The following is a 27,249-nucleotide window of genomic DNA, read 5'->3' on the forward strand; positions in this document are numbered from 1 at the left end:
GGGAGAGTGGGCGTGTGATGGTGCCGGGGCATGCACAGGTTTTTTATGTATGTACACTATACACTCATAAATTTCAGAGAGTTTTTCATATTCATGAACTCATGAATGTGTTTGAGATCATCTGTGTATGCACTGCTGTGTTTGATCACTTAGGATTCATGATGATAGTCCTGCTGAGAACATGGTGTATCAGCATGCATGAGCTTCTACGCAGACGATCCAAGCAAGAAAAAGGCTAATTGATTAACTATTTTTTTTCTCAACGATGGAAATCTGTGCATTTTGTGCACATTTTTATAAATGGGCTCAATAATGCCTCTCGGTTTTGCTGCATTTTATTTCCTTCTTCGTTCAGCTTTACCCTATGGAGGAGTTGGCGCAGCGGACCATTGTGCATATTGATTGGTCATAGGTTTTATATCAAATGTTTCCCTGGCACATCCTTCCCCATTTATCCGAGTACTATGAGGGGCAGCCGGGGAAATGTGGAGTTCAGTGTCCACTCTGGCATACGATGAGGCTGGGCATCGATCTGTCAACCTTCCAATTAGAGGACGACCGACTCTGCTCACGCCACGGCCACCCCGAGTGGGATTGCTCGATTATGTCAGTGAATATGAACTGGTGTCATTTGAGTCAATACAAAGATTCTCAAGGTGGCTTCAGGATTTGTAGGTGATCCATGAAGCAAAAACCACAAGGAAAATGTTTTAATGAAGAGGATTGTGGATGGTGTAGAAAGGATAATTAAAAAAGAGAAAACAAAAACAAAAGACACGCTCCACAGCCAGCATTTCCACTTCTGAGTCTCTCTCACAAACCTCTGCTTCATTGAGGGGGACAATGGACAAGAGCGGTATTGTGAAAAGTAATTACAAGGGAAAACTGCATAGCTGCCCACGCAATCATCTGTGTCAGAGGCCACACACAACACGGGGCTTCCTTAAATGAGCTTGACAAACCCAAAGCATATTAATTTTTTCTCCCTTGATTTTATCTTCATGCACATGTATTATTAAACCCGTTCTCATCATCAACACCACAATATGGAAATGCCGAATTGTTGCCCAGATGCCAGCGTGGGTCGTAGAGGTGTGTGTGATACTGAGAGAGGTTGGGCTGAAAAGGTCAAACATGTACCGTCCGTCCAACTATCCATCATCTATCTCTCTCTCTCTCTCTCTCACACACACACACACACACACCTGGGTAGGTGACCTCACGGAGGGTGGTCTGTGAGCTCTGATTGGGATGCTGAACACCCCCCTCTACAACAGTGAATGGCGGTGGCACAACCCGTAATAACTGCCAATGCACGAGCACTCACACAAACATGCACAGAACTTGGTGTTTGTGGCAAAAGTCCATGCAAGTCAGAAGTTAGAATTACACGTTCGCCCTTCAGGTTCAGGCAGACTACGCAGGAAGTGCAGATCCAAGCAGGCGCACGGACTCATTACAGACATCCACACTGCTCGGCCCAATCTGCAGAGCTCTGCGCTTGTGAAGGATCCTAGCCGGGGTTCTGTCACCACAAATGGTAACATATACTTTGGAAAAGTGGCACTCACCTGTTTTCCAATCTTAAATAGCAACTTAGAAAATGAAAAGTTTTAGACTTGTGGGATTCAACCTTTTTTCAGCAAATCACTGAAAAGCAGATCGCCGAGAAGTTATTACTGCTACCAAAGATGAAAATACAAACTTGCAGCGTTCCACATGTACAGCATTTCTTTTAATTTCATGAAGTGAAAGCATTGCTTTGCCACATGCTTTGTAGATTCTCAATCATCCAGGTCATGGTCAGAGAAAAGAAAACACAAAAAAACTGAAATTCCCACCTTCAGGACCAAACACCCGAACAGAAAACGAGCCCGATGGTCCTGTCCAGTGAACGCACGATGTGCACAGATCTTTGTAATGTAAAACTCACAAATGAGAGCCATCTCCTCAGGGCAAGACTCAGCGGTCCACCTGCATCTCAAAGACCAGGGAGACACTCTGGTGACAGAAAGGTCCACATGCTGGGCAGGGAGGACAGACGATTTGAAAGAAGAGACCATGTTAAATGGGGATAAAACAGTAAACAGAGGGAGGGGGGGCACAGGTTTCCCCAATACAGCATGAAAACATCTCACAGGTTAACAACGTACAGCGGACAAAAAGACCATATTGACCCACAGTGGGGGGGTGGGCTTTAACCACTTATTACTGAAGAGGCCTTCTTCAAGAAGCAATTTATTTACAAAAACTAAAGAGAAGCCCACCCACATGCCTCCTGTTCAGGCTCCGTTCAATGTTTAGGATGCCCTGCAAACCTGAACAGAGAGATGGATGCTTTAGGGGGAAGGTGGGGTCTCCTAGGCAACAACTAAAGTAACATCATCACAATTCACTTTTTTGATGAAAAACATGGATTAATGTGTTCCCATGGTAACTTTGACTTCTTTAAATGCTAATTTGTGAACAATTTTTTGAATTTTCAAACTAAGGTCATTGATAAAAGTCATATGTTTTGTAACTTCAGTACAGAAGAACTATAAGGTACCAGGAAACATTCGAGCACTGCGATACTCAAGTAAATGCATCTATTGTTTGGACGAGGAAAGTTTCATTGCTCTCAAGCTCAGTCATTTCTCCATGATACTAAATACATCAGCTACAACCAAACCATTAATCCGAACACATCACAGCGGAGAGCAGGGTGTCACTCGGGAACAAATGTATTGTGACTAATGTTACGGTCCATTAATGTCGTGACAATCAATTTAAATTAAGTAAAGCAATCTGGAGCTATACGGGCCGAGATCGTAACATATACGGCCAGGATCATTATGTGTTAAAGGAGATGGCAAATAGTCCCGACGCTTAAAGATCCGTCACAATATCCGTGTAATAAGCATATCATTTCTCTCATTATGGCCTCACTCCGACTTCCCTCTCTGGAGCATTTATCTCAGCTGTCAATCTTCACCGCTGGAGTTTACAAGAGCCTGCAACGTCTCAGGATGTCCGACTACACGAGTGAACCAGATATGATTTCACCACAGAGTAGTAGATGCTACGAAGCTTCAAGAGTCTGTGGACATCACACAAAAAGGAAAAACAAAAAAATCACATCCCAATGGGACTGCAGACGAGTGGGAGGCCGGCAGCAAAGAGGGAACGTGTTTTAGCTATAATTAATAGTATGGTCGCTGTTGGAAGCACATTTTTACATCCCGACGGATACTGCCAAAGTAACAATGAAATATCTCTGCGTAGTTTATCTCTAGAAACTATATCAGAGCTTAGTCTGAAAAAATAAGATGTGGATAAAATCCAAGGACAGGGTCTGTTTCCTGAAGCTGTCGTTACCAGTAGCTATGGTGGAGTAGAGTAACCGTGGAAACAATGATGATCCGGTACACATGAATGTTTTATTAAAAGCTCCTCTCCATCGCCAGAATCCACTAATCTGGACTTTATGCAAAGGTTTTTTAGCATAACCTTTTCAAGGTCCTGGTACATATGACAGTGTGATGCTGATGGATCAAAGGATTAAATATTTCTTATTTGTCCATCTAATAGTGGAATAATGACGCGTATGCACTCAATTTTTAAAATAATTACGACTTTCAATTTTCATAGCAGTACAACTTCGTTTCATAAAGTTACAATAATATTTTTCAAAGATTAAAACTTCATTCTCAAAATAACTAATTCTTTTTCCTTATACAAGAAGTTGATTCTCATAATTTTCTCATAAAAGTCTGAGTGCATTATTTTAATATTTCAGCACGACTCTGAAAGCCTCTTCATACAGACATGTGTGCACAGCAACGGCAGCTTAAACTGAACAGCCCGTTCCAACTTATCCTCTCCAGTTTTATGGAAGGTGACAGCTCGTGGTGAATAAAAAGGTGCTGCTGAAGCTTTGTCGCACTGATATGGTGTTTTTTGGAGATGCAACAGGATGTGAGAAGAAAACAGAATCTGAGAACGTTATACTTCACTAGACATGCTCTCTTTCACAGGGATGCCTCGATGAAAGCAGAACGAAAATGAGCAGAAAAGTGACCAATGTTGCAAAGACTGACACTGGTAACCTGATATACAGTAGCTAATCAACACTCTGTTTTTGTAAAATCTGTTGAAGGAAGATTGATGGAAGATTCATCATTTTGAGCATTGTCAAACATTTTCAAAACTGCATCTTTCATACTGGGAACAACAACGCAGCATGTAAGGTATATTGGTCCAAGAGTGACAACAGTTTGCAGAGTTAAAGATCACGCAATAGTACAACAGGGAGATGGTGATGTGACTGCTTGGACTGGCTTCTGCTATAGTGCCCCAGTGCATTGTGGGAAACAGTATGCAAGGAAGACCATGGCCGTATCCGAAATCGCATACTGTACTACTAGTACGTACTGATTTTTCCCAAATGCAGTATGTAGTATGTAGTATGCAGTATGCGAACAAAAGCAAAATCTGCAGTATGCTAAAAATACCCGGATGTCATACTGATTTGGAAAAAATCCACAGCATGCATCAGACCAGTCTACTACTATATCCCAGAATGCAATGCACCCTTGACCGGACAGCACAATTTTTTCTTTTTTTTTTTCTTTTTACAAGCTTTATTAAGAAAACACAAGTGCAATACAAAACAGAGGCGACCGTATCATCAGTACTGTACTGTGCGCGTGATATTATTTTTATTATGTTTTATACCAAGTACGTAGAGGTGCATTAAATAAAAACCCAAACATATGTAGCTTAATAACATAAAAAAAATTCAATAGACTGATATGTACATTTTAATACATTTATTAAAATTGTGACGGCTCTGATGTACAGACAGAGCAGCAGTGCTGCTTCTGGGGCTCCAGTAAAAACATGAAGCTTCACTTAATATTCAGACAAACTAATGTGGCAGCTACAACTGTTAAATTTCATCTATTAAACCAACATTTATCTTCCTAAATGATTTATTTCAGCCAACGGTAATTCTCCACAGAGCTGCAGGTCAATTCAATGGATCACTTTCTCCCCGGGACGACGGCGTAGGTCGACCCAGCGATCACGTCTGTACTCCGACCGTGAGCTGCTGCTGCTCCCGAGCCGGCGGCTCTTCTCACCCCCGAAAACATCGGAGCAAATTTCTTAACAGGCGTTATTTTGATAAACTGAGCCCAGGTTGGGGATCTTAACGGTTACTTTTACACCTGAAAAAATATTAAAACTTAATAAAGTGGCATATTAACAGCGCTACAACGGAAATTAAAACAGCTTTTAGCTTGCTTTTAGCTCTCGGCTTCCGCCGTCGTTTTGGTGTGAAATGCATTCTGGGATACTTGGTTGCTACTGCTGTGTGAACGGTCTGCTGGAGCGGCGTACTGAGTCGGTCATTCAGTAGGCAGTATACAGTACATACTGATGCAGTGTGTAGCATGTAGTACGTTAGTATGCGATTTCGGATACAGCCCATGTAACCTGATGTTGAATCCCATGCAGGATTAAGATCTATTGCAGTTCCTCGACTGGCCACTGGAGGCTTGCTCCAAGGTCAGCGCCACTGACCTTCATGTTAAAATGTTCAACATTATAGCAGACAAACATATTTACAGTCTGGTTCTATATTTATATTCTTTTATATAAAGCAATAAATGTACCTCTAATATATGACTGACAGTTGGCTCAGCCAATGGCTGGCCACTATTACTTCCTCATCTGTAATCGTCACGCTACCAGGCTTCCTGAAGCAATCAGCAGTTTATTCTAACCCAGCATCGCCTAAACATAGCAGTAATGTTTGACTTAAATGTCTGCTGGCAGCTCTGCCGTATTTTGGCGGGGGATCATCTGAAGGAGCGGGTAGGCAAAGCCAACTTTGATTGACATATGGTGGGTGTGTTCTCGTTGGATTCCTGGGCAACATTGGTTGTGTGCAGTGCAAAGATGAAGAAATGCTTCAAAACTGCTTTTTGCAGAAACCTCTGGGTCATGTGACTAATGCTTCATCCACTGTATTTAAAGTCAAGGGTTCACTCTAAAAATGTCTCCAGTGTCAAAACTGATGAAGTCATGTGGATGGCAGGAGAAGTGTCTTCAACCCAAAAATAGAAAGCCCAGCTTTTCATGACTGAGTCCATGATTCAGCCTTTAGGAGTCTACACCCGATTGATGACACAAATGTCCAACAAAGTGCGACACTGTTATAAAATGTTACAAATGTTCAACCGTACTCGTCTTTAAAAAAATAAACCAGGCATCTTGTTGAGGTAATTTTTAAAAGGAGTATCATCACGTATAATCTTGTACTTTTGGTCGAACAGAGAACAATTATGATGTCAATGACATAAATGAACATGATCATCAGATATGTTGTTGTAAAAAACAGGACATTCATGCAAATGTTCTTTTAAATGTTCATCCGTGTTCTACAGCAAAGCTCTGCACACCCTGCACAGGGCACAGATTCATCACAAGGTTTCAAACAGAGAGGCGGGCAACCGTGCACGCTGGCGCTCCCTGACTAACTTGACATGCACATCCTTGTTGCGTGGGGGAGAAACGGCAGAAACTCGATGGAATTTCTGTGACGAACTAATAGTTGTTGACACATTTCGGCGTGCACTGTGGTGGTAAATTGAACAGCCCAACATGCCTTGAGCATCTGTGACAGTCATGCTAAACCAACCTGGTGGGAGGTTTCCAAGCAGGGTTTTTGATTTATTACATCCTGCTCTCTTTTTTTTAGGCACTGATGCCACAAACTTTAGAGAAAAATAAGGGAGACCCCAAAGAGTCGACAAATGCTGAAGTTTCCACAGTCATGAAATTATTGTGGAAATACTTTCATGTACTCTCGGCATGGAGTCCTTTCATCTGGGGACTTACTTCAAACTAAAGATACAAAAGTGTCCCACAGGTTTATTACTTTGTAAATATATATTTCTACATTGCATTTATTCCTACAAATTGTGCAGAAGAGAAATTGTACTGAATTATTAAATCTCTGTTATTGTTATAAACTGTGGCGCTGGCATTCCCGCAGCACAAACCACTATATATGTGACACATTAATTGCCGCTATGACCGATGTGGCGTCATCTATTCCCTTACTTCTTCTAGGTAGCTCTCTGCTCTCCACATTCATTTCCTTTCTTTTCATATCAAATTTGATTTTTTTTGTTACATACAGTAGAAAACTGTTGATGGTGTCAACGTGCTCCTAACCAGAGCAAACGCATGTGGATATAATCTCTTGCACTCAATGCAAAAAACAGAAAGGTTAAATATAAAAAAAGAAAAAAGAGAAGAGTATGGCTCCTGATAGAAACATTTTACCTTGAGAAACATAGTCTGGCAAAGGATTGAATTTGTGCACTCGTTTGTGCCACTTCATTCATTTGTGATTCAAAAAACGACTAAACTTTTTCAGACTCCGTCTTAACAAAGCTGCACATATCTTCGTGTAAAGAGGTCAAGAGTATTTGCTGATTTAAATTGAACTATTCAGAAGCAATAGGGAAGAATTAACCTTTGGGTGCTGAAATTAGGCATTACTCACAGCGGCTTCCTCAGTGGTTTAATCCCCAAGCACGAGAATTTACATACCTAGCTTGGATGTCTGTGCGTACACACACACACACGGCTCTTATTTCTGACTTCATTGCATTAAAAGTGCACATTAAAACACACAGCCGACACGTGCTGGGCGAGCGTTTCCCGAGGATACAGAGCATCCGAAGCAACACTGCTGAGCCCAAACATCAGCCAGCCCATTAAATGAGGCATGACTCTGGAATCGTGCGCAATTTCTCTGGATAGTGTCTCAACGTGTTTTAAAGTCATTTATATAATGATGCCGATGATTCACGGAGAAGGAGAGCAGAAATGGAGCAGAAAAAGGGCATATTGACTCTGTGGAGGTTCCCAGGAATTATTTCCCCCAACGTACAATGAGACGGTTAGCAGAAGGTCAGCATCATGATCTAAGCTCTGGAGCTCAGCCGTGCGCCACAGTGGCACCGAGGAGGAACAGTCAAGCTGGAAACAGCTCACAGCTTACAAGCTCTGTAAAACATGAATCATCTCTATTTAAGTCTTGATTTAAAAAAAAATGCTTTTGCTAAAACAAAGTGAAAACCATCTGCTTGTGGCAGCGTAGGTCATGTGACACACACTTCCACATCTGCTTCAAGTGAGGATAAAATGTGCAGCAAAACCCCAAAATGAAAATGCAACGGAGACAAAGTGGAAAGAGGTGGAGAAGGTTCCCTGGATAAAAGAGCGCAGTCAGCTGCTGGAGTGGAAACTTTGTGCTGCCTCCCGGAGAAGATGCTGAAAAGAAGCCAGGTGGCTTCGCTCTGACCACGAAAACATGGAGGTGGAGATTACGGGTCGCTGGAACGCTCCAACAACCATGATTAGGGGGGCTCAGACTGAAGCAGCGACAATGGTGATGCTAAATCATCACTTTTTGTGCTCTTTACCAACTGAATGCTTCAGAAGAGATGTACGGAACCATGCAGGTATATATTTTTAGAAGTGGTTGCCCTAGTTGGAAATAATCCGGCCATTAATAAAACAGAGGCAGCCTGTTCTTGGCACTATCGAGAAATGGAAGACACAAAATTTAAGATTTTTTTTTTTCCACCCTCAGCTGCTTATTGAATTCAATTCAATTCAATTTTATTTATATAGCGTCTAATACAACAAAAGTTGTCTCTAGACGCTTTCCAGAGACCCATACCCAGAACATGACCCCCGAGCAGTTATTACATAAACAATGGCAGGTAAAAACTCCCCTAGTGGGAGAAAAACCTTAAGCTAAACAGTGGCAAGGAAAAACTCCCCTTTAGGAGGGAAGAAACCTTGAGCAGGACCAGGCTCATAAGGGGGGACCCTCCTGCCGAAGGCCAGACTGGGGGAGTCAGGGACGGCAGCAGCACAGCAGGCAGGTGGAAGCAGCAGCGGGATGACCAGGGGTGGGGACCGCAGGCCAGCACGCAGCTCCCAAGCTCTGGCCAAATCATCAAGTCCCAGGTTGGGGTGCAGGGTCGGGGAAAGGTTGAGAAGGGGCAGGGCTGAATTAAGCGAAATAGTGTCATGTAGCATGTTCATCTAAGAGGGAAAGAGACAGCAGATGAGAAAGCCGTTAGATTACAAGGTGGATGGCCAAAACGCCGGAGCTGAGAAGTTACTATTACACGATGGCAGTGGCGTGTAATTGCAATGTCAATCTAGGGGATTTTAAGTGGGACTTAATACCAAACCCCTCTCAGAGCACTTAAGGTAGTGTTTTACATAAAAGAAACAGAATAGTGTCAATTTAAATTGCTACCTTTTATGTTTTGGTTAAAATGTGCTGTTGGGTAAAAACTCTTACATCCAGCACACAAAACTGAAAAGCTCATTTTCTTACCGTTTCTGATTGCTCATTAGTTCATGGTTTAAACATGTGTCTTTCAGTAAACTGCTCAAATTTGTAGGTTTCTGTGACATCACAAACCCAGTCCAGCAGCTACTGAAAGATGGCCCAAATAAAGAGGGCAATGTTAATCCATAAAACTCCAAAAATACAGGAAAACCGACAGTAAAACACAGACAGATTATTGAATGTTTTAATATTCAAATTATTTTCTTTGCTCAGCTGTTAATTACTTCAGTATTCCTGTCCTTGCCACAGAGTTTTAACAACCTGAGGCTTGTTTCATGCCAGACTTGGGCAGAAATTTTCTTCTGAGTGACAAGATTTCAAACCAAGTACACCCAGCGTGCACGTTCTCCATGTCCAGTGTGCCTCGTCACTGACGTTACTGCCAAAAACGCTGGTCTCTAGTCGAATATCTCTTTTTAATTTTTTTTATTGAGACATTAATGCTGCATTGATCTCGGTGCCAAAAGACTGACTGGAAACCACGGCAGGCATGTATCCCACCACGATGGTGGGCGTCCAGTACTTTAAAGTTCTGACTGTTTCTCGTGCACCACCTGGGTACTTGCTGTGTATTGACCAGTGACAGCTGTTTGTAGGGATGTATTTTGCAGTCAGAATAGTAAGTACAAGTGCACAATATGGAGCGTAGCATGTGCCTGCAGGACATACCTGCTGTCTGCAGGGAAAGGAAAATGTATTTGAGAAAAATGCCAGAGAAGTATTTTGCAGTGTTGTGTATTCTTCTCTCAGGCTAGGTACTGTATGTTCTCTCGTATGGTAATGGCACGCTTCAAGGGGTATTGAGTCCGATTAGTCTCCAAATTTAAATTTGCATGGTAACTAGAAGCTGTAGGACAGAACTTAAATCGAGAATAACCTGTGGAGGAGAGGGGCAGCGAAGCTCCCGCTACCTCATTAGACTCTTAGAAATGGACGGAGACGTTACCTTTGTTCTTTTCTTTGTGAACAAAGCAGATTTTTTTATGCCAGTAAATTGTTTCCACTCATAAAAAAAGGATGTAATATAGCATTTTAAATCACTTTTATACTCAAAAGGACAGGCACTTACAATTTGAACTGAAAAATATACCTTTACCGTGTTTTGCTTTTCACAGACATTAAAGTAAAAAAAATAAAAAGGAAAGATTTATAATACATTTTGAGCTGTTATGTTCACCATTTGATGCATTTCATGATTACTCATAAGTAATGGCCATCAATGACGTCTATTCCCAGTGTACCTTGTAACCTCCCACACATTATTCCCGTTATAGTTCCAGCCCTTTTGATTTCGTCCCTCTCTCGTTATTTAATGAGTGGGATCATGGCTAATAGCTGCCATCATCTTCCATCCTCCTTAGAGGCTGAGATGAACGAATCGATGGAACTCTGACAAGCAAAATTACCACAAAGATGCATCACATTACCAACAGCACAGAGCTAATAATATAGAGGCGATGAAATATCGATTTCCTGACATCGATCTCCAGACATATTTGTGCACATAATAAACTCATATTTACTTTCATGTTATATCACATTTCTCTTCATGATCCATGAAGAAATTTCAATGTGTAAAGAAAAATAAAAAGCACTACCTTCATCACCCTCTTTAATAGCTTTCTGAAGGATGGAGCGAGAAGCAGTTATGAGGAAAAAAAAAGAATACAGAGAAAGCTTAAGGGTTTGGATCTTTGCAAATGAGGGAAGAAGAAGAAGGAAAAGAAAGGTCTCCAAGGAAGCCTAATCACTTTCATTTTGCATCTGTGCAGAATAAGACCAAGTTAACCAGATCAACTCCAGCACAAAGGAGTAGGAAGTGATGCCTGGCCGGAGAGAGGATAACGGATGGCTTCTCCCTGGAGGTCATTAAATAATTATCTTGTGCATTTGAAAGCTCATGTTTAAAGTGGAACGTTCCGTCGATCCAGAGATTATGATAAATAAAAGGAATATGAAATGGTTACTCTTAAAATATGCATGTTTTAGGATGTGAAGAGACATCGTGTCGTACTAGATTTGCACATTTTTTGTGTCATAGAATGTGAATTTGGGGCAAACTGTAAATACTTCACGTCTTGGTAAATCATATGAAGGACTAATGTTCAGATGTTTATTTTTAACATATTTAAAATCAATATTCGACCTTTTTCCTGGATGACAACCAGTGTTTGTAACTGTACTTCCTGAGAACGGAGACCAAAGGAAACCGAGAAAATTACCATTTTTCCAATTTGTTCATTTTCTGTCCCCCGTGCCCTTTCCTGATATCCTTCCCTCTTTATTGGAGCAAATCATTAGTACCACATACTGCTGTTTTCTCGGAGTGAGTTAGGCTAATTTTGACATGCTCATTATGTCCTCTGCCTCTCCGGCTCCCTTCTTTCCCTTCAGCACAGACCTGCTCTCCCTTTAAGCCTGACCTCCCTGCTTCCCCAGCTGCTGCCCAATGGCCCGTGTGATGCATCCCTGTGGAAAGCTGCTTATCTCTCAGGAGTCTGGGGGGGTGAAAGACCTGATGGGCAAGGGTTAAAGCCAGGCATTAGACCAATCTCTGTCAGAGACGTGCACGAGAAGCCTGACCAGAGGTCTGGTTTCCTGCCAACCAGAGTTAAAATCCTCCGTGCTACAAATTCATCTTCTTCTTACTTGATATTGTTCCCTTTATACGATGCCTAATCTTCCTTTCTTCTCGGTCATCATCAGACTCGTGCAGTCAGTGCTGGGAGCTCACTGCAGCTATTGGCAGGAGGAGAAAAATGATGTGTGTGGGGGGAGGAGGGCAGATGCTTGTGACAGCGTGGAGGCAGTAATGAGGGTCCCTACGATGGAGAAACAATCAGTAAGGCCTAAGTACACAACCCTCTCGCACACGAGCAGCCAGAACAGCGTGAGGGTGATAGGCTGGCGAGGGCCCGGGGCCGGTCTGTGATGCACATTACAGCAAGCTTCATGACGAATATTGAGGAGAGAAACCAAGAACATCACTTTCAGTCACTTACTGAGCACCGAGGAGAGCCAAACCAGTCAAAAGTACATCAGCAGCACCATTTTCTAAAAACATTTATCTGAATGGAAGCAAACAGCCGGCCCGGCGTGGATGAATCAGTTCAGCGTGCAGGAGCGGTGGAAAAAGGGAGGATGGAAAGGATTTTCTGGCACTCTCAGCCATTCTGTCTCATGCCAGAATGGCACACATGACATCCCAGTGTGTTCCCCGAGCCTGCCTCTAATGCACACGCAAAGCCTTTCAAAAGCATTACCGCGGCGACGGGAGACACCGTTATTGTGGCAGACATTTCAGAAGGAGGTTTGGTTCTCCGAAGCTGAGCCACGGAGAAAGGGAACGCAAGCGGTAGTTGCCGAGCGTGGGGCTCGCATGGCCGCAGAGGCTTTTCCAGAAGTGGGGCAGCAAAGAGAGAAGAGAGCACACGTTGAAGCGAACAAGGTTTGAATATAGCCCGAGATAAAACGGAGACGGCGTGGCTGCTAATGCGGGCGGCCACGGTGGCGAGCGAAGCAGCACACGACGCGAGGCGAAACCAAACACGAGAAAACGAAGACGCACGCACGGATGCAGTGCACAGACCGAACCGGCAGCATGCTGGAAGGCGTTCGTCCAGAGGGGATTGATTACAATCGATTAGGTCACCGCAGGAAGTGCCAAGTCTTTTTACAGCCTAATGATCGGTCGCCGGGTTCGTTCAGGTCAACCAGAAAATATGAACGGAGGAACTGTATTGATTAGGACTGCAAACATGTTAACTTCTAAATATCACCATGACATTTCTCGAACTTTTAACCATATATTCCCATATAAAAAATGAAGACGACTGATTAACATTTCTGCTTCATTTTGATAAGTTTGGTTTCTTTCTTCTACTTCTTTTTTAACTGCTTAATAAAATTAAAAAAAAACAGGAAAAAGATAAATAAACCAGGCAAAAACTGTTTCCCTGTTTATGGGGAGTAAAATCTGGAAATTAACCATAAAAGACTTCACCGTAGAGACAGGAAAAAGAAACAAGAAAAAAAGAAATGGAAACTATCTTTATTGAAAACTTTGATTAATAAAAAAAACAAAAAAAATAAAGGATTAACATTAAAAGTATGAAGCACTTATTTTTTTAACTTTATTTGTGTCACAGACATGCAAACTCCAAAGTAACGACTGAGCAGTGGTGGGTTCTCAGAAAAGATGGAGAGATAAAAAACGAGTTGTGTTTGAGGTCGTCGAGCACCTGGAGTCAGATGAGGACGGATGTGCACAACTTTGACCATTACAGTGATGCATTTGACCCTGATGTTTACCCTTGATATCCTCTCAAAGACGTGAGCAGACAGCAACGCGGTTACAGTCACATTCACAGTCAGACCCAGCGGAGCCGAACACCTTCCTGTCCCCCGCTTCACGCTTGAGGGACGATTGGAAACGGCGGGTCCACGGACAATCAGCCCTCCGCCGTAATTGGGTCCCTCGTCACCCAGCAAATTCGTGTCAGCATTGGTCACATGGGATACTGATCTAAATGGCACCGATGGCCTACTTCTTGTGTGCGAATATGTGGGAGAGAGAGAGAAGAAATCTACGGTAAGCAAGGGAAGAGTGGTACGATAAAAAAAGAGTGACTAAATAAGCCTGTGGGTTGAACCTTTATAGTTCTCTCTCCATGCACCCACAGCATGACCTACCACAAGCTGTTTTACACTTAATTGTGCCACATCTCTGTTATGATTTGACCACGGGCGCCGGGGTTGGTTAAAATGTTTCGCTCCCCCGTGGAAAATGGATCCAAAAATCTATAAAAAACATTTTTGTTATCTATTAAAAAAACAAAAACGGCCAGTTGTACCACTGCGAGATGAGAAAATAAAGAACTGAGCCGTCACCAAAGTTTATTCCCACATCGCTAACTGCTAAGAGCAGAGTCATTAGCCCACATTTAAATGCAGTGTAACGACTCTTTCCACGAGCACAGATAATAGATAACCGCATATTGCTTCCGAGTAGTAAAATCAAAAGATTGTGCTGGTAACGCATTATTGCACTTTATGTTGGAACACCCCCCGTTTTTCCAGCGTTCCTGCACATTTGTAACCTTAGAGCATTTCCCAAAGCTGCAGCAGGATATTCAGAGCTGAAAGCTAAAAAAACAGCTAAAAAATAGCTAAAAGAATAACATAAAAATTATTTACAAGTCCATATGGACAGAGAGCAGGACAGCACGGCGAGCCGAGGGAGGTCTGTGGTCAACACACATTCAGAAAACGAGAAGACAGCCAACCAACAGGGAGCAGGACGTTTACACTAGGTTTTCCAAAGGAATTTAAAACACCACAAACACTTCAGTAGTGCTGCTCTCTAGAAACTCGATGGGACTATTTTTTGTAGCTGCAGACGGCAGGGACGTGCACAGCCATTTGGAATAACAAAACTCAAAGTTATTGGAAAATTCCCATTCTAGTTTGCCAATATCTAAGCAAACGTACTTTGGTTATAGTCACGTGAAGGTATATTGTTCCGATATGCGTCATCATCACTTCAAAATTGACCGCTTTAGTTGTACTCGCATTTGATTGGCTGAAAAAAACAACAAAAACATCAATTTTTTAAAGGGCATTTCTTATTCTGCATCCGATTCCCATGGTGAGCGCATAGTTTAAGGTAGAGGGCTCCGACTCCAGATGTTACTGCAATCCACGGGAAAGGGAAAAAAACACATGTCTCACACTGCACAGCGCGAGTAATAAATGAAAATCACAGTGATAAATGTTAACATGTGTTTCTAATCATAAAAATCCGTGGTAAATGTCAGAAAACTCTCGGTTTTAGTCATCCGCAGGGTTGCTAGGGTGAAAAATAGAGATAAGGTAAAAACCATTCATAAATATATGTCCATGTTTGAATCCTGGTGTGTGCAGGAAACGGCCTCAACCTGCTGAAACACTTTCTCTCTCAAGTCTGTCGTGTGAACAGTCAACTTGAACATAAAACAGTTGTTTGGTTTTGCAGTATTTCCTTTTTTCCTTTTTTAAGCCCAGGTCATGTGCCCCTCACCAGTCCCTGACTGTCGCCCCCCCACGGACATGTTTCATTCATTTATTTGACATGTAAATCTGTGATATAAAGTGATCAGTACAGAAGCTGAGAATCAGCATCCACTTCCATACAGATAAAGAAAAGCCTTATCTTCATCTCATTCCTATCAATAATAGATTTATTCCTCATCTCCAAAAGCACCCCCCCCCCCGAAGTGATATGTCCTAAATAGCAGCTTATGTGTTCAGGATCCTCAGTTGTTATACATTAAATTAATGACAGGAACTGAATTACAGAACAATGTTTATGGATCAAATGTGAAATCGACATCTTATATTTAACATCGTTCTCTGAAAGGATCAACTTCAGACCTGGACTTCATGTTTTGTTCCCGATGTGTGAAAGCAGGACTTCACATTCATGTAGGTCATTGTTTAATGAATATAAATGATGACCTTTGCAGAGCAGGCTCTTTTCCTTTTTATGTCGTCCCTAGAGAACCCGAGATGATCCACTTTGGTGGAAATATGCTCAAATATAAATCTGAATTAATAAAAGAAAAGTTGATATTTCTATCACTATTTCTACAAATATGGAAGACTGTACAAGATTTACTACCGGAGCAGAGTAGTTGTGCAGGTTGAACCTACTGACTGGTTTAAGGGCGTAAGCAGGGGTTTGATAAAGCCTACAAGCCTACACTGACGGCACTGAGGAGTTAGAGGCGGATAGTGTGTTGGTCTGAAATAAAACCCTTTTCCTTGCTACATCAAAATGTAATTTAGATGAGGAGTTTAACTTGACAACTTTCAGAATCCATTCATGATGGAAAGGAAGCTGTCGCTGATCAAAAGGAGGACGTGAAGTCTGTGAACGCCAGAGAGCGATTGGTACAGACTGAGCCGCCAATGTTTCCCGCTGCCATCTGTGGGGAGTTTAGTGACGAACCAGGAATCTGCTGACACAATAATTGCAGACATTTAGCAATGAGGCTGAAAAAACAGAGGAAAGAAAAAAAAAAGAGTGGGAAGTAATGTGGCTGAAGGAGGCAGCATGGCCAGAGAGAAAGACAGCCTGAGTGAGAGGTTGATAATTAGCAGGAGCTGAACGTTAAGCACAGAGCGAGAGGTCTCTCTTAAACACCGTACTCGGCGACAACCCGGCCGTGAGTAATTTACTCTCAGCTCGCGTGTGATTGAGGTCCTAGGATGCAAACCATTTCCTCAGTAAGACAAGGACCTAGAAAATAACAATGACTTCAGAATCATGGCCTGATTCTGTCCAAAAAAGATGTACCAAAATACCAAAAACACCCTCCAAAAATCAATAAAGGTCAGACATTTCCACTCGCCTCAAGAGCAGACTAAAATTTCAAAATCAATGGATCCATTTTAAGAAGTTTAAAAATAAAAAGACAGAATAGATCAGTGTTAATCTGCTCAGACGAGTGAGGCACATTTTTCTGGGATGAAACTGACATTTTAGGGGATTAATAGTAAAGTTTAGCAATATAACAAGACTTTACAACCGAATTTTGAGGAAAATCATCCATCTGTGACATTTGTCGGAGCTCTCCATGCGTGCGAGAAGCCCTTCCACGTGCACGAGCATGCATCCTGACCACCACTGCAGGGCACTTGCACCCACTCGGGTCTCTCTCCTGCTGAAGATGATTGCTGCTCGCTTGCATCAATCTGGCCTGACAGTTTGGGGGTGGAGACCAATGAATGCACTGACCAGCTCATGATTTGCTGCTGCTAGTGCATATCCTTCAAAAAAGGTGCCACTACTCTGGGCTCCCTGTAATGTTAACTGTCAATTGAAGTCGAGGCGCCATTGGTGCAGGTGTGACTGCACTAGAAATGACCAACCGGGAGCTGGTCAACTGTGAGGGCAGAATAAGCCCTTGAGGGCACAGATGTCCTCCAGCGATGGCACGTGGTCCTCGGCACCAAAACAGGATCTTCTCTGCTCGTGAGAACCGTTTCCTTGGTGATGGTGATTGAACATAACGCTCCGTACTGTATCTCATCCTGTGAGACTTCTCTCCACGATAATGAAAAAGAAAATCTCTCCTTTGAAAACGATGGATGTAAAACATCTTTGGTTTTGGACAAATACAGTAACTGGAATGGCCACTACCGCTGTGTTGCGAAAATGATCAGATGATGAAGAATGGTCATTCAAAAGATTATTCAAAATGCAAAGCCGTTATGTAATACAGTAATAATGACTTAGCGTTATAGCACAACTACATCATATTAATGAGGCCAAAAACTGGGAACTAGATTTTGAAGACTTTAGATTGACCGGCTACGTCACATCCAGTGATGACGGAGAATAATTGATACACATGGAGTAAAAAAAAAGAAAAAAGACAAAACACCACGTGAAAGCATAAAGTTTTACAGGTATTTCTTTGAGATATCTAGGTTTTACGCTTGTCTAGGAGTAAAAGACCGTAGGCCAGATTAATCAGGAAGTTGGTGCCGTCATGCATGGAAATCTTTTGAGTGACGTGAGAGAGAACAGCCTGCACTATAAAAAAAAAAATATATATATATATATCCAAGTTAATTGGTTTTAAACTACCGTTTTCTTGATAAATACTGTAGATTTATCTTATGGAGAGTAAAAGTTGTGGCCCGCTTTGCAAATTACTATGCACCACGGGGTTCTTTTGCCGAGAGCCTTTTAAATCGTTAAAATAAAGCCTGTAAGCCTTCAACCACTGTACTTTCACCCCCCCACACTTATTGCTGCAAGTGCTGAACTACTTCCTCCAACACCATTCTGATAAATAACTGACCTCGTCGTGGCAACTGAACTTGGGTAATGACATGACTGCCATGTTGGAGAACATAATAACTTCAAAGTACAAAACTAGATGCTGGGAAGAAGAAAGAAGGATGGCGATACCTAAATCCTCAGTTTAAGGTTATATTTAACGCTTCCTGATGGAAGGCATCAAGTAGTATGGAGTCGTGCCAGGTACTCGCTCGAGTCCAGTCAGAGACACATTCATCTGGACTTGGAAGATGTCAAGAGGGCTGCTGCTACTTCTGATAGCAGATGAGCACCAACACACGGATAAAACCAGCACTCCTCGTGTCTGATAAAGTGCCACCCTTTAAGTGCTGTACAGAGGAAAGCTCTATTCTTTTTCAGAGTGGTTTAGCTCCCTACTGGGGATGAGTACCCATCAGCCTCACCGCTGAGAGACAAAAGAGAGAAGGAAAAGGAGGGTGGGCTGCAACCAGCACAATGGAGCAATCAAATGAGAGCGACTCACCTTTTTCCCTCTCTCTTTCAACCCCACATGTTCATAGCTGTGCTGTAAAGCATGAAAGGGGGCTGAGGTGGACAGATAGTGCACGTATTTGCCGGTGGAACCGAGCACTATTTGGGAATATTGTCTGCCGATGACACATGACTTTTATTAGCGTGGCCTTTCAGGTCCATCCGTCACACTGCCAAGTACACAGCCCAGAGCAGCCGTGAAACAAAGGGATGAGGGGTCGCCCGTCCTGCCTCTTTGTTCACACAGAACGACTCCGACATCGTGAAGGCCAACTCGGTGAGCCCAAGTGCATAAACTACGACTTGCTTATAATCTGTTCACAACAACGACAAAAAACAAAAACTCAAGGGCAGAAGTGACGATAACATAAAATGCAGTGATTTAAAACAAAACAAATAAAAGAATAGATTAAATGCAACGTCTACTAGTAAAAATGACAACATTATCCTCCAAAATCCTTCTTTAAAATACCAGTGAATAAGAAATGAGGATAAGAGACATCAAAGCTTACAATGAAACCCGTGCCGGAGCTCCTCGGCTCCAGCCCCCCCGACACCCTGAAGTCTGGCTGAGGTATCGATTGGCTGATTTGTATGTGTTGTGGGTGCTCCTGAAATGTGTCTGGGAACATGCGCTGATGGATGCGTCTGTGGCCGGGCCCTTCCGCCTGCGGGGGCGGCGTCGGGTGCTGGGAACGCTCCGACAGCCTCAAGGTTACCCGCCTGGCACCCAAACAGATGGATGCCCCTCGTAGTAACCATCTGAAATGTGTTCAGCTCAATCATTCCTTCCTGCTCCTTCCCGTGCTACATCTCTCTCACTGGCTGACGGAGGCAGCCTGCAGAGACTCTGAGCTGCAGCGTGTATGCAGAGGAAGCTGTGCAGGTTGGGATTTTACGTTTCAAACCAGGAGAGCCTCACCGACTCTTTCAGACTGCTAAAACTACCATCAAAGTTTGATATCCCTTTATTAATTGAATGTATCACTAAACAAATTTACCTTCATATCAACCTGACATCAAGTTTATTCTAAAGTCAAGGTTATTCTAAAGAAGACCAACTGTCAAGGACAAGAACAATCAAAAGGGACATATTATAAGGAAATCTGAGCTTGAGGGCATATACGTGACTGTCTGACCTGACTGTTAATCTAAAAACTTTGACATAACTAAACCCTCCACCTTAGCATTGGGCTGTCTCAGTCTGAGAAGATGTTTTTCAGTGAAGCGTTTCCGTTGGTTGCAGTCGAGCTCTGAGCAGAGTTATCTCGCCTCCACATCCTTCATTCCACCCGATCATCATGCAACATTTACCATTTGTCAGAAGTGTGCGGGTCAAAGATTTGACACAGATTTCAAAAACCTGAAACCAGCTCGTTCAGTGAAACTCACAGCTGCGACAGATTTAGAAGAGAAAAATAGACCATGTCTCCTTTAAAGAGCCCACCCAAATTAAGACGCCACGTTGAATGATGTTCCTTTATAAAACCGTGGCTGCGTGAGCAGCTTTTACCTGCAGCCGTCTCAGTGCCAGGAGCATTGATGCGAAGGCTAAACACATCCAGAGTTTTATTCACTCCCAGCAAACATTTATTTTTGCAAACTTGGAGGGGACAAAACTGGGAAAATATGGATTTGAAAGTCATTCTGTCGTCTTGTAACACTTTTGTGGCATTTTTCACAAAGCTGTCCCCCTCCTGGCCACCTGACAGGACTGATGCTTTAAATGGACGACCACTGTGCTGCTGCAGTGGGATTCTGTCACGTACCAAAACTCTCAGGCTCAACTGACTGCATTTGCTTTGGCACCGTCCCAAAACGCAGCTGAAGAAAGGAGAAGATGAAGATCATCTACGTTTCACATAGAAACCCATGTCAAATGAGTCGCTGAAAGTACTGTAGCTGGTTCGCTGGCATAAGAAGCAGCACATTTGAATCCCTTTGATCCAATAAGGATCCTGTAATGGTTCAGAGACACAGCCACGTCACAAATAGACAGAAATGCTCCAGAAAAACATGATAAACTGCACATTTTTCCAGCGTGTGAAATTACTGACAACGACTCCCACTACTCTTATTCATCTTTTTACCCTCTTCACACCCGTCTTCCTTCTGGCCCGGGGACATTTCAGCTCCACCCACATCGAATCATGCCTCGGCTTTGAGCAGGGAGGTGACACATGCATCGTTGTAATCTCCACCCGTCTTATCGCAGTGACGTGCAGCGGTGCTGGACAAGCATCATTAACCTCATCCACCCACCAGCTGGGATGCATGTGCAGTTTGAATTTCAGCTCCATCTGTAGTTCAGATACAATATCAGCAGATACAACCAGCATTTAAACAGGCCAGATACTTATATACCAGAAATACTGCTGTAATACTGGTTGCTTCCCGTTCCTCCTCCTTCACCTCTTATGTGTGTTATATCTGCATATTATGCATCATCATGTTTACGTGTGTTCCACTGGACTGGTTTCGGGCACTCACACATTTCCTTCAGTAATACCAGCGCCACAACATGTGCTGCATGTGTTCATGCAAACTGATGACGTGATGCTTAAATCCTTGTTCCACATCTCACAGCATGGTCATCGCATCCATTTCATCAAAGACGGTCAGATCATTTCTAAATGTGCTTTTAGAATAGGTTCTGCCCTGAAGACAAATCGTCCTCCGTGGAAGTCTCCTGGCCCATTTCGGGTTTACCGGTATTTATAGATGTGTTCTCATAGTGCACTGCTCCACTTATACGTACTCTTTTGCCAAAAGGTCCTTTCAGATCTCATACAAAAGAAAAATCAAGGAGGAGGAAAGCATTTCCAGTTTCTTTCTTCTTTTTTTTTCTGCAGAGTCATCTTAACACTGATTGCAACCACAGGTTGAAAAAGCTGACTGTGTGTTATGAAATATAGTCACGCATCTGTGGCCAGCTGACACGGAGCCAAGCGGCACGTGTCCAGCCCCCAGCTGAAAACAAGCCGATGACCACTCACAGCCAGCCCAACTCAGCTCGCTCTACCTGCAGAGATCGCCGGTTCAATTACTCAATGGTCCAATGACGTTCCTTCAATATTCATAAAGACACTCCTTTATATCCACCAATAGGACTGTGTTCTCGTTTATCCTTCATTGTGCACTGATGTCATGTCCATTTTTAATCCTCCTGCCATAAAACCAAAAAGCAGCCATATCACTCAAAAGTGGGAAAAATGCAGTTAATAATTTCTGCAGCTGAACATTGTTAACTAAAAGAAACGCCTGCTCCCTATTTTCCCTTTTTCTCCTTATTTGAACAATAAAAATGTCCTGAGTAGTTTCTTAAAAGCTAAGCTGTGTTATCATTTACACAAGCAGTGAGCTCGATCCTGTAGCCCTCCGAGCAGGCGCTGAAAATAAAAACAGGTCACCAGGTTAAGCGGGAGTAAAATCCCCAAATCTGCCTCTGCAATTACCGATGTCAGCTTCCAACTGAACAGCAGAGTGCTGCCGCCTGTCCGTAGCCTTCCTCTCCGTTCTCTCCCGTTGTTTACCATCAGCATGACTTCGTGACCTTTGCAGAGATAATCTATTATGCAAGTGGAGTAATTGTACTCGATTTGGGAGAGGAGGATCTGTCTGGGCCGAGGCGCGGATGTCCTCGGCCTGAGGCCTTCGCAGAACCCCAGCGAGGACGACGAAGAGCATTTCAAAACATTGGGAGGGAAAAAGTGGACCGGGCATGACAGAAGCAGTAAGACAGACCAAATGGTTTAGAAAGAGTCCAGCGTCAGAGCCCCCCCCCCTTCCCGCTTGAATGCGATGCTGGCTGCAACGTGCACTTCAAGAGACTGACAGGTCTTTTTTGCTTGTTGTAAAAAAAGACCTACAAATTTCCTTTGCGTCTTGTTTCCTCAAGGAGAATGCAATCACAGCATGCAGGCTCCAGACGTGCACGGAAATAAATGGAGGCGGCATTGATAGTTTTTGCCTGCTGAGAGCTTTTCTCTCCAATCACCTGTTGGCTACGACGGAGAGGTACAGGGGATCCACACAGCCTCGATGCTGAGCATCAGAACACACCACTCTTGGAGCTGCATTACTGGCAGAAGTCTTCACTCTACTCTGCTGAAGTCCTCTCATTTGGACAATGACAGGGTCAAAGAATCAGACAATTACGGATATTTGCCGTCAGCTATCAGAGAAGGAGAGAGAAGGAGAAAAATAGTCCACTTCCAGATTGTTAATTTGAAACTGTCCCTCTTCAACGTGCTCAGTGAACAAAATAACTGGCAGGACACATGCGAGCATGAAGCAGGGGCTTTTCGTTTTCATCACGTTACTTCAACCGAGCAATAAAACTGTCGGCAGCATGGCAGCACAATAACACATTGGATTCTGCATTGTTCGGTAGATCGTGCAATATTTCCTCATTGATCAATAACTACAGTCGCTGAATAGACTCTGCATTTGTACAGGGGAGATGTAGAAAGACAAAGGGAGCTATACGAGGGAAAGCAGTGGAGGAAAATAACAGGAAAGCTGATTTCATGCTCGGGGGATTGCATCTCATTTTCTCTCAGCGTGGCCGCGCAGTGCGCGGTCTGACTCGTGGATATACTGCCACCTGGTGGTCGCAGCCCGCACTGCTGCTGGTGCTTTCAAACGGCACCAATCTATAAGGTGGACGAGACCCTGCAGCTTGGGCAACGTGTACACTGAGTGCTCTTTCAAGAATGTAAATGCAGCTTTCCCTAAGCAATATATTTTTTTCTTGTTTAGCTTTGCCTTTTTATTATCTTTACTGCTTTTAGCGTAGGGAATAAAAGGGAAACAGCTTAGAATAAAAAAAAAACAAATCTCCAATTAAAATCAATACCACTCAGTTAACAACACTGCTTTATGCTCAGAGAGTCAATATTAGCAGACATCCGTCTTCAAAACAAAAACGGGCAAACCAAGATTTAAAGGTGCAGTGTCACAAAGATCTAAAATAGGTGTCTACCTAAGCTCCTGTGGTTCCAGAAGAATTATGTTTTTGCCGATAAGAAATCAATAAAACCTCTTTCTATGTCACCGCTGGCAGCACCGGGGAGTGAATTAATGAGGGCCACTCATCACTAATTAACACATAAACACTGAGCTCCCAACACCAACTGAGGGTTGAAGTCGGTTATTTGTTCTTTGTTGGAATGATTGCATCAGACGACGGCCGCAGCCGATGAAAAAGAAAAATGTGGTGGAGAAAAAAAAAAGAAAAAAGGATGAAACGCTGGTGTGGGACTATAGAAAAATGGGATTCAAGAAATATGGAGACAAACACAGCAGCTGGGTCTAACATCACAAAGGTCTGGATGATGAGCGGACGCTGGCGCTTACACATAGCTGCTCTGCTAACAGTCACCTCATTAGTCTGGCCCGGTGGCACTTTGCCCCCATTATTAAATGGTAAATGAAAGAGCGCCAATCGTGATTACTGAGGAGAAGTGCCTTGTTGTCGTGGGGATAACAGATCCCCACAGATCCCTCCCTCTCACACACGCAGTTTGACTTCTGTGATGGCTTTTAGATGCAAGTTTATGAAAAGGCGATTGAGGCAGAAGTGGGTATTTTCCACATGATCAGCCACAACTTCTCACGCTGGAGCTTGAATTGTAAATGCCTGAGACTTTAGGGGAACCTGATCCGAGAACTATCCCACTAATTGGCAAAAAGCACACAGGAAAAGCCTCCAAAAGATGAAGAAAAGAGCCTTGAAATGTCTGAGCAAAGGATGAGGGTCTTACTGCTGAATAGATAATGTCAGGGATGACGACACCAGATGCATATTAGTTAGTTTCTCTATTATTTGAGTAAAAATCCCCCACACCACCACTGTATGTGTGGTATAGATAATGCAAGTTAATTGTAGTGGCATCTACTTGCTGCTGATTGACCTCAAGTGTTGCAGAAGCAATCCATCAATTCACTGTTGCACTTAAACTGAGCCAAAAGGGAACAAAAATAAATGTTTTATATGTTGACACTTCAAAAATATCCTCCCCTTGCCATCAAGAGACCCCAGTTGAAGAACGCGTTTGAGCAAATCGCAAAAAAGAAATTCTCATTTCAACAAATTCCTTCCAGTTTGTTTCATTTTTTTACAGTCAACCCTCTTTTTGAGCAGTACTCACGGTCGTTGCAGTGGGTCCCTGTGTACGACGTCAGGGAGCAGTCGCACGTGAAGTTCTCCCACTGCTGGATGCACACACCCATGTTGGCACACGAGTCCTCCTGGCATGTTGTACTGGGGCCTGATAGGAAATAAAATATGCCACAGGTAGGCAGTCAGGAAAATTTAAAAGCTACTGGAGATTGAAGTAGGAGCCATGCAGAAGAAATGCACTCTAGAAATAGATCTGTACACGACGTGAGCTTAGAAGAAAGCAAAAGGAGCGAACAGTGTCACCACAGGCCACCGGACTTCGAGTATAAAACAATTAACTGAAGAATCCCAAAGCATGCTGGGAGAAGCTGCTATCACGCAGGCAAGTTGCAGCAGAAGCACCAGGCTTTCACAGGTTCCACAGTGGGAATTTTAGCACAAAGGTACTCATATATATAACTCATATAAATAAGTTAAATACTCTAAGACCCGATGGTAAGGATGCTATTTAAGCGTGCTAAGCTTTGCTGCAGAGGAAAAGTAGGAGCTTCGGCCCGGCTTGGCTGGTGTGATGACACTGTCAACGTTTCCGGTTCTCATTCTACTCCACAGTGTGTGCGAGTGCACTTGCATGCAGTTTTATCATTCCAACATGGTTAAGAAAGTTTTATCAGAGTAAAACTTGACACGCTGCATTCCCTCTGTGCACAAGCAAGACAATACAGAAAAGAATGACCTAATATGGAAAAATACAAACATATGGATTCATGAACAAAAGAAAAATAGACCCACAAACATCTCTTTGAGAATGGTATTTAAAAAAAAAAAAAACAACTCCTGATAACTCTCAAAAGGAATATAAAAAGAAAAAAAAAACACACTCGACAGAAGTCATGAGGAGGAGAAGAGAAACAAAGAGCACTTGAAAACGCCTGGTGCATATCCTCGCGTATGCACCCGAGTCAGACGGGAATCAAGAAGTGTATTCAAAGTCAAACCGGATGTGTGTTTGCTAATCTTCACAACAGTGGTACCCAACCTGGAGCTCCGGCCGCCTTAAACCCCCCAGGGGTGCCCGACAGTGTTACGGCACTGCGGTTCACATTTACTCAAGGACTAAATCAAACGCTGCAACCTGTCCAAGGTGTCCCCCTGCAGACCCCAGCAGACCCCTGTGACCCTGAACAGGAATAAGCATGGATAGACGCAGCCAACGCTGCAGAAACAAAGCTACGCAGTCTTTCAGAGGGACAGGTGCATGTAAATATTGAGAGAATGCATCTATTACTTATTACGGACGGCTGTTTGATGCATTTCATAAAAGGACGACAGAACAACTTCATTATCTACAGAAGTGGGACTGCGCTGTTGCTTTCATACATCAATTTACTCAACACAGGAACATGATTCTGGGGAAAATTAAATCTCATCTTACTGATTTTGTCTCATACTTATTCAGAGGAGTGGCAGCGTACCGCTGAAACCAAGCTGAAAACATCGGCTGAGCCGGTGATCTTGCTCGTCTTCGAGCTGATTGTATACATTCAAAACTAAATATATATAGTATTTCTTGGACACCAAAGGTTTAGCGTTATTGAAGGACTCGCTGTCGTAAACAGACAGACCAGCGAGAGGGGTTCAGGTTCGTCCCGTCAGAAACCGTCGCACCGTTTCGGCTCCCACTGGTTTTACCCCACAGGGATGCAGCTGCAGCATTGTTGCAGATACAAGTGGGGTCTATGTGCAGAAAAAACTAAATAAAAAAGGTTGGGAACCACTGTTTCACACCACATATAGCTCTTACGTTTGAATACTTATAGTGAGAGGGAATGCAGATAAAGACAAGCACACAGCATAGATAACAAAATTAACAACCCCACATTAGATCTAAACAGACAGAGGGAGAAAGACCTCAATAGTAATGCTTCTAATTACTATATACACAGTAGGAAACAAACCAAGCTGAATAAATTAAAATCAAATACAGACTACAAGTGTGGCAGACGAATGCACAAACATCCTTTAAGAGCAATTGTCTTTTGCAAGACAATGTGAAGAGAAGAAGACACTTTTTGCCAGGTTTGCCAGCTGAAAGTGCATTTACTGTGTAATGTACAGTAATGGTGGTCAACCAGGCGTCCCAGAGACACTGGATATAGTTTCAGTCTTTCATCAATGCAAAGTTAACGCTCATTTGTTAGAGTGAGCGGTGCAGGATCTAGATGTGTTCCCAGTGTTGCAGCGAGAGGTTGCTTGCCCTCTGGGAGGGAAAAAAAAGAAAATCTGACAAAATCTGACAGGAGAGATGATGGGTTTGTTTTGTGGAGGAAGGAGAAAAAAAAAGAAAGGAGAGAC

At 43.1% G+C, this 27,249-nt stretch overlaps 1 protein-coding gene across 10 annotated transcripts in view; it reads right to left on the minus strand.

The window, feature by feature from the left end:
- The window catches only part of LOC133418480 (neurexin-3b-like), a 303,186-nt gene that overhangs the window by 150,393 nt on the left and 125,544 nt on the right, over nt 1–27,249 (minus strand). For all 10 annotated transcript variants that reach the window (XR_009770446.1, XR_009770445.1, XM_061707181.1 and 7 more), the window contains one exon: nt 24,923–25,042. Coding sequence is in view for 8 of the 10 variants with exons in the window: in XM_061707181.1 (XP_061563165.1) it covers nt 24,923–25,042 (120 nt within the window). In the remaining 2 variants the exon portion in view is untranslated. The remainder of the gene's footprint in view (nt 1–24,922; nt 25,043–27,249) is intronic.

The sequence above is a fragment of the Cololabis saira genome, chromosome 18 (assembly GCF_033807715.1).
Source record: "Cololabis saira isolate AMF1-May2022 chromosome 18, fColSai1.1, whole genome shotgun sequence".
NCBI lineage: Eukaryota > Metazoa > Chordata > Actinopteri > Beloniformes > Belonidae > Cololabis > Cololabis saira.